Source organism: Bos indicus, chromosome 9, assembly GCF_029378745.1.
Source record: "Bos indicus isolate NIAB-ARS_2022 breed Sahiwal x Tharparkar chromosome 9, NIAB-ARS_B.indTharparkar_mat_pri_1.0, whole genome shotgun sequence".
Taxonomy (NCBI): Eukaryota; Metazoa; Chordata; class Mammalia; order Artiodactyla; family Bovidae; genus Bos; species Bos indicus.
In genome coordinates this window covers 22,282,792-22,296,089 of record NC_091768.1, presented here as the reverse complement: position 1 = coordinate 22,296,089, position 13,298 = coordinate 22,282,792, and the positions used below count along the sequence as shown (strand labels likewise).

Sequence of the window (13,298 nt, the reverse complement as noted above, 5' to 3'; positions counted from 1 at the left end):
AAATTCTTTGAAGAAGCCTGACTTCTTTTACTGGGTCAGTTTCCTGTTATATGCCTTCATGGCTCTTGTCACTTATCACATTTACCACAGTTTGAGTAGTACCCCCTTGTCTGTGGTTTTCTTTACATGGTTTTGGTTACCTGCTGTGAGCTATAGTGTGAAAATATTAAATGGAAAATTTCAGAAGTAAACAATGTTTTCAGTTTTAAATTCTGCACTGTTCTGAGTAGTGTGACGACATCTCTCCCCATCCTGACCGTTTCCGCTGATCCATTTTACCTGGACAGGAACCGTCCCTTTGTCCAGTGTACCCTGCCTGCCAGCCATTCAGTAGCCGTCTCAGTTATCAGATCAGTTGTTGGGGTTTCAGGATGCTTATGTCCAAGGAATCTTTATTTTACTTAATACCAGCCCCAAAGCACAGGAGTAGTGATGTTGACAATTCAAATATGCCAAAGAGAAGCCATTTAAATGAAAGCTTCAAGTGGGGGGGTGGGAAAGTGGAAAGTTCTCAACCTAATAAGGAGAGGGGGAAAAAATAATTGTATCTTTAGGGTGCTAAGATTATGTTATAAATGAGTCTTCTACCCATGAAATTATAAAGAAGCAAAAACTCATGCTAGTTTTGCTATCATACTTTAGAACATAGAAGTAAAAGGCATTATGTTCCTGTAAGATATTTTGAAAGAGCCATAGACCACATTCACATAACTTCTATTACACTATATTGTTATATAATTGTTCTCTTATGGTTGTAAGTTTCTTACTGTGCCTAATTCAGAAATTAAACTTTACCATAGGTATGTATGTATAGGGAAAAAACATAGTGTGCACAGGCTCAGTACCATCCGCAGTTTCAGGCATCCACTCTAGGGGACTAGGAATGTATTCCTGTGGATAACATGAGAACTGTTGTAAACTTACTGTTGGGGTGATTCTTTGTTTACTGTTTTTGAATCGTTGTTTAGTCGCTAATTCGTGTCTGACTCTTTTGTGACCCCATGGATTGTAGCCCACTAGGCTCCTGTGTCCATGGGATTTCCCAGGCAAGAATATTGGAGTGGGTTGCCATTTCCTTCTCTAGGGGATCTTCCTGACCCAGGGATCAAACTGTCTCTTATGTCTCCTGTATTGGCAGGCGGATTCTTTACCACTGAGCCACCAGGGAAGCCCAGTGTTTTCAAATACTAGTCTTTTAATGTCTGTGTTCAGCTGTATGTTTAGTGGGAGCAAGGAAGATTGACCTTTGCTTATCACTGATTAGAATGTTTCCTAGTGTGTAGTAGGTGTTCAGTGAGCATCTGGTGAATGAGGGCAAGAATAAATGAAACAAAATTGCTCTTATTTCAAGTAGCATTTGTTTTTAATGTAATGAGCTGTATTGTTTGCCTTGGATGTATAAATGTCAAGGTGTGAATGTTAAGATTGTTTTGTAACATTTTTACATTTTAAGTATTGAATGTATTTTTTAAATTTTCTAATTTTCTCTATCTTTTAAAATATTAAGGATGTGTGGTTTCATAGTTGATCGCTAGGGTGTGCTATAACACCAGGCTATTAATTGTGAAAAGTGGTTTGTGATGTTATAGTGCTTTAGACATTTTAGTTACAGGAGTGTATGATATAGTATCTTGCTATCCATAGCTTGGGTGTTTGGCAAGTGGAAGTTAATGTTTTAAATAGTTTTTTGTCTTCTGGTCACTGAGAAAGAAAACAGCTTTGATTTCATTTTTAATTTCATCATAGAAAATATGTTACTATAAGAGAGCGGTATTTAAGGAAATGATAAAATATAATAAAGTAGAATATTTATTAATTCAACAGATTATGGGACACTTGATATACATATTCTGCTGGCATCTCTGGGTGTATATATAAAAGTATAATACACAGACCCTGGGTGTATATATAAAAGTATAATACACAGACCCAGCCTGAAATATGTTTGAAATCTGGTTGGTAAATCTAAATACGCATACATGGAAGTTAACTGACAGAACAAAAATACAGTGTAATATAACAGTGTTAAAGAAGTCACACAGCAGTATATGACTATGTGCTGTATGAGTGGTTCAGAGAAGGGAAAACGACCATGGGCTAGAGCTGTCCAGAAAAACTTCATTGAAGAGGAAAAGTTTGAGCGTTAGTTCATAAACACTTTTCCTATTCAATCTCAAATATTTTGATCATTATATTTATGGCTATATATTTAAATGATTATTTATATTAACGTAACATAATGATCAAATGGCCATATATTTATGGGATTTTTAAGAGAGGAGAAAGGGCAGTATAAACAGAGGAAATAGTGGGAATTAGAGCAAGAAGCCAGGAATACTTTAGGGACTCAGTGGCAGGGATGCAGGGCTCATCTCAGGACGTTCCACAAAAAATACATTCTTGTCTTCATTCTTGTCTTAATTGTAGAAAATGTGATCATTCCCCAGCCCCAGGCTAGGGAGCTAATAAAAGAATGGCAAAGTTACTTACTGACGTGAAAAGAGAGGTTTATGCACTTTGTGTTTGTTTATTGTTACTTCCGTGTTCTTTTTCATTTTAATGTGTTTTCCTTCATTTTCCTTTCACTTATAAATACCCCCTTACGTGCTTCTAGGCAGAAAATATGATCTTGCATTTCTAATTAGTAAGGAAAACTACATGTGAGATAAAATTATATCAGCTCTAATTTTATATAAAATCTCTGTAATTGCAATAATACAAAATTATTTTTAATAATTGTCAACCATGTGAGCAAAAAGTAAGTTTTTCTCTTGAAGTCTAAATTTGGCAAGATTAATGTTCTTCACTTTGAACAAAAATCTTTGAAAGGTTTTAGCCAGCCCTTTTATGTTGCTTTTATTTCCAGAAGGCTAAATTTTAAAGATTATCTGTTGGGATGTCTGTTTCTATGCTGCAAATACCTGAGGCTTAATAATGCTGTTATTTATTATTGGAAAGCTTATACTCATTTTGTATTTGTTTAGTCATAGCTCTATTTAGCAGTTTTACTTCATTCTAAGATGAAATTTTGATAAAGATGTTTGAGTAAATTTATAATTAATGATGTTATCCATTGGAAAATCATTAATGAAAACAATTCTAACATCGTACGAAACAGATATGAGTTGGGTATAATTCTTACAGCAGTCCACTGTGAACCTTTCTGAAATGAGAACAGTAATGCCTATCATATGGATTTGTTACAAGGATTATATCAGGTAATTCATGATAGTACTTTATAAATTATATAATGTTAAGTAAGTTCTGATTGCTTGGCTTTAACAAGACCTATACAAGATACTTTAGTCCTTATATTCAGTTCTGTTTGCAGAGAGAAAAGGTGATATTTGAACCAATCCTTGAAGAATTAGAAGATCCTTGTAATGGACTGTGCTACAGTGTATGGAAAATACTTTGTATTTTGAGTGAAAAAAGCCTGGATTTGAGTTCTGTCTTTACCATTTACCCAGCTTGCTAATCAGTCAAATTATTGAATATTCTTTGAGTATTTTTAATAGTTTCCTAATCAATATAATAGGAACAATAGGTGCGTTCTTCAGAGTATTAGAAAGATTAAATGAGATAATGTGTACGAAAATAGACTCAGTAAATTTGTTTGCCCACACACACATCAGGTTTAAACATTTTAATTCTTAGTGCATTTGTACTCGGACCCTTCTGTTTCATTTTAACTTTATTTCCCTCTTAATCTCTTAACCCAGTCATTTAGTTCATTGAAGAGACCAACCTACCTTTACTTAAGCCAACAGTCTTGAAGTGTTCCTGGTATTTGTATGACCAAGCCCCTTCTCGGTGCCACTCTCCTCAGCTTTAACGTCATTTCCTCAGTGAAGCCAGTAGTGTATATACCCTTTTCCATATTATGTAATTTCTCCTGTGAATTCATAGTACTTGGTACATATTGATGTAAATATCAATTATCTACTCTCACATTTCTTTATCATTATTTAAATACCTTTAAAAAAATCTTTTACCAGAGTGAAGAGAACTAGGTTTTAACCTGATTTTCAGTACGGTAGTCTGATATATACCCAATAAATGTGCATAAATGAATCAGAAAGTCAGTATTTTAGGCCCCATTTATTCTTGCTCTATTTGACTTTCTGTTGTAAAGCCCGTCTAGACCTACATTTGATTATTGTTGAAAGAGGGCAATCGATTAATCTAAGTAATTTCTATGTATCTTTCTAAGCATAAAATTCCACAACTAGGGCTCTCTCATCGTTTCTTCGTTCATTTTTCTCCTTACAGGAATGCTTCTCACCTCCCTCATTCTATACCCTTTTTATTGTCTTCTCTGTGAGGCCTTCTCAGATGACCAAATCTATTTGGTTGTTTAGTCTTTACAGTCAGTAGATCTTTAAGTTTGTTTTCTTAAATTCTTTTCTGTTATGTCATTTTACATCTTGGTTCCTCATCTAGTTTGTGAGTTCTTAGTGTGTTTTAAATTTCTGTTCTATCAGCCACATGTGAATCAGTGAAGTTAGAACACACCCTCTCACCATATACAAAAATACACAAAAATAAACTCAAAATGACTTAAAGACTTGAACATAAGACATTATACCATAAAACTCCTAGAAGAGAACTTAGGCAAGACATTCTCTGACATAAACATACCAATGTTTTCTTAGGTCAGTCTCCCAAAGCAGTAGAAATAAAAACAAAAATAAACCTTGTGCACAGCAAAGAAAACCATAAACAAAATGAAAAGATCACCTATGAAATGGGAGAAAATATTTGCAAACTATGTAACTGACAAGGGCTTAATTTCCAAAATATATAAAAAACTCATAAAACTCAACAAGATAAAAATGGGCAAGATATACAGATGGCCAGTAGGCACACAAAAGGATGCTCAATACTGCTAATTATTAGAGAAATACAAATAAAAACTGTAATGAGGTGCCACATCATACCAGCCAGAATGGCCTTCATTAAAAAGTCTACAAATAACAAATGCTGGAGAGGGTGTGGAATAAAGGAAATCCTCCTACACTTTTGGTGGGAATATAAATTGGTGTGGCCACTGTATTGAGATTGCTCAGCAAACTGAAAGTAGAATTACCACAGCAATCCCACTCCTGGGCACATATCTGAACAAAACTGTAATTCAAAAAAATACATGCCACCCCTCTGCTCCTAGCAGCACTCTGCACAATAGCCGAGACATGGAAGCAACCTAAATGTCCATCTACAGAGGAAAGGGTAAACAAGATGAGATGCAACCGAATTCTACTCACCATAAAAAAGAAGGAAATAATACCATTTGCGGTAACATGGATGGACCTAGAGATTATCATAAAGTAAATGAGACAGAGGAGAAATACCATGGTATCACTTACAGTGGAATCTAAACTATTACAGAAACGAACCTATCCATGAAATAGAAACAGACTCTCAGACAGAAGACAACAAACTTGTGGTTCCCAAGGAGAAAGGGGATGGGGGAAGGATGGTGTGGGAGGTTGGGGTTAGCAAATGTAAGCTATCACATATGAAATGGATAAACAAGGGCCTGCTGTATAGCACAGAAAACTATTCAGTGTCCTCTGAAAAACCATAATGGAAACAGTGTTTTTAAAGAATGGAATGTATAGATACGTATAACTGAGTCAGTTTGCTGAACAGCAGTAAGCAGTAATTAACATTGAATGTCATCTGTACTTGAATAAAACAAATTTCTGTCGTCTCTATAATCTCTGGGGTATCAAAGCATTTTCTGTATTTTTGTTGCTCACAGTATTTATACTATTATAGTCACACAAAATTTGGCTACTGACTATCGTGTTTTTATATGTTTTGAAACTTCGTGCTAATCTGTCACTTTTGTTCATAAAATGTTATTAATGTAAAACATTCTTCATAGAGTTGTCTATTTTCTAATGTTTGGTTTTTTATAATAAATTGGCTATATGAATGTTATTAGAAAGAAACAGACCTTTTTTGGGGAGTGTAGTTGATTTAGTGTTGTGTTAGTTCAGGTATACAGCAAAGTGAATCAGTTGTACATACACCCACTCTTTTAGATTCCTTTCCCATATAGGTCATTACAAAGTATTGAGTAAAGCTCCTTGTGCTGCACAGTAAGTCCTTCTTGGTTATCTCTTTTATATACAGTAGTGTAGATATCAATCCTGATCTCCCAGTTTGTCCCTCACCCACCCCATTTCCCCCCTGCTAACCATAAAGTTTGTTTTCTACATCTGCGACTCTGTTTCTGAAGAACAGACCTCATATCTTGTAAGATCTTCCCCCATGGTATTTTATACACATAATTTTATAGTTATCTAGAGATTTTTGTTGTTTTATTTACAATTTCAAAGGTAAATCTGACTTCATAAATTAATTAGTCTCGAGTCAGAGCCTTGCAATTCCTCCCCTGTATTTCTATTAATAAGCAGTTTTACTCATGTTACTAAAAGCTTTAATCTCCAGTTTTGGCATTTGTTTTGCAGATGTTCTGCTCATGGTTCCCCAGGACGAGAAGGCAACCACATTTCAGATGTACCACTTCCGGACAGTCCCAAGTAAGGTTAATTGATCAGCTTTGGGACCTCAAAGCTAGACTTGGTTTGGCACTGGGAGAGAACACTAAGAATTGAGAATAGTATCAAATAGAAATGTATCATGTGAATACTCTCTGCTCTACAGTTTGAGTCATCTTTCAGTTATATTGCTTTGCTCTATTCCACTTTTTGGTGTCTCCAAACCTTACAGCACTGATTCAAATAAAATATCAGTTCTCCTTGTTTCTCTTTCTCACCTTGTCATTCTGTTAAGTTTAAATGCAGAAGCTTCCAGGTCCCCTTATGTTATAGGTCACAAGGAGACAATGCGACGCTGGTAAAGAGTATTTCAGGGGAGATTTTATGTGCAAAAATTTGGCAAGCTGACTGAAAGCTAATTATTCCTGTTCTTTCAGTCCCTGGCTGTCTTCTTCACTGACCGCTCCTTCCGTGGTAGCACCAGTCACTTTTGCATCTATCGTAGAAGAAGAGCTACAGCAGGAAGCAGCTCTTATCAGAAGCCGAGAGAAACCCTTGGCTTTGATTCAGGTAAGTAACGTACCTTTTTGGGTTTAATTCAGGGTAAGATAACCTTTTTGGGTTTAATTCAGGGTAAGAACTAGTTACTGTATTTCATTCTTAGGTCTTAAGAAAATTGTTTGCTTTGCAGAGGTGCATGTATTTAGCACATTAAAATGTAAATGCAATGTAAAACAAAACTGAAGCATTCAGCAAATATTAATTGAAGGTATTCAGGATAATAAATTTAGAATAAAATTATGTAAAGCTAATATTTTTAGCACTGGTGATGCTTTGGACTGTTTTAGTTTTTGAAAGTGACTGGTAGAGAAGTGGCCTTACCTAGCTCTCCACCTGGCTTCTGTATCAGTCAGAGTTCATAGGTTGTAAGCCACAGACACCCAGCCAGGCTAACTTAAGGAGAACAGAACTTATTCGAGAGACACTAAGATTCCATAGACTTAGCTGAAAACCAGAGAGCCAGGCTTAGGAAACAAAGACTCGTGGTTGTCCTGAAGAGCTCAAAGAGCTAGACAACCCGTACAATAACAGGAAGTATCTCACGGGGTGAGAGACTGCAGTGAATGGATTCCATCAGCTATCTTCAGTTTCTTTTTCCTTCTGCTCAAGATTAAAGTCAAGGAAAGATGGGTATCTGATTATTCTAGCTCAGGCGTCAGCCCTTCTCCTTGCAGGATACCTATTGTGCTGTATTGCAGGCATAGAAAGTGGTAATTCAAAGAGTAAAGCAAGTTTTCTTCCCTTCCTCCTTTCAGATTGAGGAGCGTGCAATACAGGATTTGTTGGTTTTCTATGAAGCATTTGGAAACCCTGATGAGTTTGTCATTGTTGAAAGGACACCACAGGGACCACTGGCAGTACCTATGTGGAATAAGCATGGCTGCTAGTTCACCGTGGAGTTGAGATACAAGTTTCATAAATCGTGATTGTTACAAGTAAATGCTGTGGAAAAAGAGTTCATACAAATTTGGTAACCGATCATTCTGGATAGGATATGAAAGGATATAATTTCTTTACTGAATTTTAAGTATATAATGTTTGTATGATTAAAAAAGAAATTCTTCAGAATTGTGATTTTAGTAACTTTTATGTAAAAATGTGTGAGGAAAAACTTATTAGCTTAAGTTTAAGTAGAACTATTTCTTCTGAATAGTCTTAAAAGGAAAACATGAGTGATTGAAGTGTAAAATGTAAGAGTGATGGATTAAAAATAATGAAAAATTCATTTGGGATGAATAATTTAGAAGAGTTTTGCCAAATACCTTTTTTTTTTTTTTAGTGTGACATTGATGAGCTTCAAGTAGGAGCATCAGCCATTACTTCTGATCTGTTAATGGTCAAAATTTTGTGTTTGCTATAGTAGTTTTATGTCTCCATTCTTGTGTCTTTTTTCATCAGGCTTTGGGTGTTAGCCTGATTTTTAAAGCTTGAGCTTTTTGAATGCCATATTATTTCAGTTTGAACAGAACATTCTCCATTTTACATTAATCTGTGGAGTACTGTAGAAAGGAAATAAAACTATTCTGAGCAGCTTAGTCTAAGATAAAATTAGGAGTCATTGTGGGGATTGTTTTTGATAGGGAGAGGAGACCTTATAAAAAGCCTAATTGTGAAAGAATCAGTTCCTAAAGGTGTTAAAATTTTCTAAAATAAATGCTTAATTATACATACAAGAATTGAATAGTGTGGAAAAAGTTTGGTTTATAGTTACCTTTGCACTGTTACATAATCAAATTTTCTGAGCCTGGATTATATGAACAGACAGAAACATTGTTTTCTTTACAGTATGCTGTTTGGGTTGTTTTTGAGTGGTTAAAATTTTAAAACAACAAATGTTAAATCTGCTCCGGCGCCTAGACAAATTGCAAAGGTTAATGTTTCTGGGAAATAATAAGCCTCGGGGAACATACAGGCAAATCACTGTTGTAATTAGATTGATGAAATATGGCTGAAATTAACAACACTTGAGCTTTTTAGCTCTGCCCAAAGCAGCAAACTCGTAAGCAAATGTGCAATAAAAAATAATCTTGATCCATTTCACTGTTGATGTGTGTTTGATATCTTGTACTCTACTGACATCTATTATAGGAGGAATTACCAGTGATTCTTCCTAATATCATGTATTGTAGCCACTAATTGAAAGGGCAGTTTTCCTGAAATGCATCTGTGAAAAATTTTATATTATATACGTTTGAGTAAATTGAGAAAAAACAACTTTTGTAATGTGTTATTGATGTTGCTGTAAAGAGATTTTCTGAAGTAATTTTACTGCATTTGAACCTCTGATTCTTCCATGCATTGTGGCATCTTTAAAGATTGCATAAAGCGATGATTTTCCTGGTGTGCTCCATGCTGCCTGGGAAGCACCCTAAGAGCCTTTAGTGGATGGGATGTGAAGGAGGGGCAGGGGCTGACCAAGTCTGTGGAGTTTTAGGTCTTTACCAACCTCGCTGAGGGTAATTGCACTTTATGACCTGTTTTATATAGTTGCTGCTGCTGCTGCTAAGTCGCTTCAGTCGTGTGTGCGACTCTGTGCGTCCCCAGAGATGGCAGCCCACCAGGCTCTCCCATCCCTGGGATTCTCCAGGCAAGAACACTGGAGTGGGTTGCCATTTCCTTCTCCATTTCTATAGTAGAGTAGTATATAAAACTTCATTTGGCGGGAGTGGAAAGAGTTCTTTTGCTATTGAAATGAAAGGTAAGCACTGCTATAAACTGATTCGTAAATGATTGCATGAAAGCAACCTGATACATTGTGACCAAAAAGCCAAGGGAAGTAACGGGTTTTTTCCCCTAACATTATTCAGCCTACAATAATTAATTCATCTTTAATCTTATTAATTGGAGAAAGTCTTAAAACTCCAGAAGTGGGCAAGTTAAGGGATGGGTGGGATGAAGAGGTTTTTAAGATTGATGACAACACTTGTAGAACTCCTTAGCCTGGAAAGTTGTTGACTGGATGGAGAATTGCTGGGGATAGAAGTGTCAAAGCAGCATATGCTTAAAATTTGCAAAATCAAGAAGTCTACGAGTTAGATAAAGTCATATTTTTGGACAAAATACTAGGAGTTAGGACTTACTGTAAAGAGGAGCAACAGTAGATACAGTCAATTGAGAAAGGTATTGCTACTTAATAGCTAATATCTGGGTTTGTTCTATAACTCTTCTGGAAGCTGGGGTATATGTTTTAGTTCATGAGAAGGGGGTTGATAGCCGATTCATATAATTTTAGATTTGAAGAAGCCTAATAGATCAACCCTATATATCTTTTTATTGTATAAATTAAAGAGTGTGAACTCCAGAGAAAATGAGTAATGAGAATTCTATCTTTTCAGTCTGGTCCGCTTACAGCTACAGCAGACTGCCTCTTTCTAATTGTCTATAGTAATTTAGCCAAGACTAAGAAAATATTAAAAGACACTTAGTAAAAATAATCTGGAAGCTTCCAGAATTATCAGTTTAAGAGCTATTTTCAGAAGCTACCACAACCTTCCACCAAGGAACTGGGGACAAGTGATCCAAGATATTCATGGTAATGTTTATGTGTATCTTTTGCTTGAAAATGACCATCAAACTATATCTTAGACCCTATACTTAGTTCATTTTCTTACATGTTGTTACTTGGCAAAGCTGAATTTGTTTCACCTTTCCCAAACTTTCTGATCTTTTTTATTTCCTTCTCTTAATCTGTCATCCTCCTAAGTCATAAACTTCTGAATTCTTTGTCTCTTTCACCATTTTGCCCCTACATTTACTGTCCAACTCCTATCAGTTCTGTCTCTGCAAATCTTTTATCTAATATTTTTCACTTCATTCTTACCAGTACTGCTCTGTTGTATGTCCTTAAATCTCCCTGAAAGTTCTGAAACTTTTTGGTGTTAGGATCCCTTTATAATGATTAAAACTTTTGAGGACCCCAAACAACTTTCACTTACATTGATTACATATCTATCATGTATAATGTATTGCAAGTTACAGCAGACTGTAAAATTTTAATTCATTAAAAAATCATAAACCAACACATGCGAACATAAATAACATTTCTAATGAAAATGTAACTGTTTTACAAAAACAAAATTACACGAGTGAACTTGTTTTATATTTTCATATATAAAAATATGTAACTCAGTATTTCAGGTTTAGGTCTTTACCACCTGGTTTAATAGAGGACCCCTAGACTCTCTTATCTATTTCCACATTTAATCTGGTATGAAAACAAAAGTCATATAGTGTCTGGAAACTTGAAAGATTGAGATTGAAAAAGGCAAATAACATGAATAGTTTTGACCTCGCCAACTCCTGAAAGGTTGAGAAAGTGGTCCAGTTAACTGCCAGAGTCCCTTAACTGCCACCCTATTCTCTTTCTCCTGGCTCAAGACATTCAACTCTTTAACTTTCAAAATAATATCCCTCCCCAAAGCATATTTTCCTGCTCTGAAAACTTAAGTTACTCCCTCTATACTTTGCTCGCCTTGGGCTTCCAGTGATTTTTTTTTTTAATCTATATGTATATATAGTGGTGGAGCCAAACCTGGCCTCGTGTTTCTCCCAGATAGGCTTAAAGTTTTTCCATGCATATTTCTACCTAAATTTTTCTTTCTCTTCACCTATTGACATTCTACCCATCCATGGTAAATGCAACCCCAGTTCTATTTTTCTTATAAAGTTTTTGTTTTTTCCTTCTCATACCACCTCAAAAAGTAAAATAGAGTAGCATACATGGATCAATTATGTTCCCATTTCCTCTGAACACTTTAATTTGTCATATTCTGCCATTATTTTTGTTTTTCTGTTAGTCCTTATCTTTTACTGTTACTTATAGTTTGAACGCATAGAACTAGGCACTCTTTTCTTTCTTGTGTGTATTTAAATCATTAAACTTGAACCATTACACAGACATAAGTGCACAAGAGAAAAATACTTAGTTCAGTGATTTACCAGGAGGTCAAGAAATGGACCATTAACAGCCCCTTGGAAAAGAGGTGCTGGATTTGATTTGCAAGTATTTCATGGAGGATTTTTGTTTCTGTAATTCATGATACTGGTCTGTGGTTTTCTTTTCCTCTTTTTTCTACCTTTAGTTTAATGATGGCCTCATAGATTGTTTTCAGTAGTCCTTTTTTCCTGGTGTCCTGGAATTTGGATATGGATTTTGTGGAAAGGTTTTAAGTTACTAATTCAGTTTCTCTTTACATGTTATACACCTATTGAGATTTTCTATATCTTGAGTCAGTTTCAATAATGTGTATGTTTAGGAATTTTTCTAATTCATCTAAATCGTCTAGTTTGTTGTTATAGAGTTGTTGATAGCATTTACTTCTAATCCTTTTAATTTATGTAAAGTTGGTGGTGAGGTCCCCACTTTCATTCTTGATTTTGGTAGTCTTTTTCTTTTTTTCCTTGATCATATTAATTTTATTGTTTTGTTCAAAGAACCAACTTTGTGGTTCCTTTAGATCTTTCCCTGTTGTGCCTGCATCATCCTTGGTCTCAACCCTGATCTTTATTATTTCTCTTTTTCTGCTTGCTTTAGGTTTAATTTGCTGTTCTTTTTCTAGATGTTTAAGCTTAGATTATTGATTTAAGGTCTTTCTTCTTTCTAAAACATAGGCATTTAAAGCTATAAATTTGCCAGTAAGCACTGCTGTAGCTGCATTCCATAATTTTTTATATGTTTTAATTTTCATTCAGTTCAAAATATTTTCTGATTTCTTCTTGATTTCATTTTTGAAACAAGGATTATTTAAAGTATATTGTTTAATTTCAAAATATTTGGGAATTTCCCCCCAATATCCTTTTATTGTTGATTTCTAATTTGTTAAATTTGGATCTTGTATTGTTTCAGTCTTTTAAATTTATTGAAACCTGTCTTACCATCTAACATATGTATAATCTATCCTGGAGAAAGTTCCATTGTATTCATGAGAAGAGTATGACTAAATTGGTATCAGCCTCTTATGAAATGATAGCTTCAGGACTCTGTATGATTCTTACATTGAGAACATAAATTTGTTGCCTAAATAAAGGACAAGGATATATGCTGAAGAACAAAAGGGATGGATGATTCTAGATGTATATTCTATTTGTACCTCAGACCCATTCTCTGTTCTTTTCCTCACTACTGTGTCTTAATAGGGTTGAACTCTAGGATTTTACCAGCCAGGATTAGGGAACCTCTGGTTTCTGGTTATATTAGCCAGTTTGGAACACTAGGCAAATACTGGTATA

The 13,298-nt window shown here is 35.1% G+C and overlaps 1 protein-coding gene across 2 annotated transcripts in view; it reads left to right on the top strand.

The window, feature by feature from the left end:
• Positions 1-9,105, top strand: part of IBTK (inhibitor of Bruton tyrosine kinase) — a 94,776-nt gene extending 85,671 nt beyond the window's left edge. For both annotated transcript variants that reach the window (XM_019967082.2, XM_019967081.2), the window contains exons 27-29: positions 6,480-6,551; positions 6,947-7,079; positions 7,826-9,105. In XM_019967082.2, the coding sequence (XP_019822641.2) occupies positions 6,480-6,551; positions 6,947-7,079; positions 7,826-7,957 (337 nt within the window). In that variant the 3' untranslated portion in view covers positions 7,958-9,105. The remainder of the gene's footprint in view (positions 1-6,479; positions 6,552-6,946; positions 7,080-7,825) is intronic.
• The last annotated feature ends 4,193 nt before the right edge of the window (positions 9,106-13,298 follow it).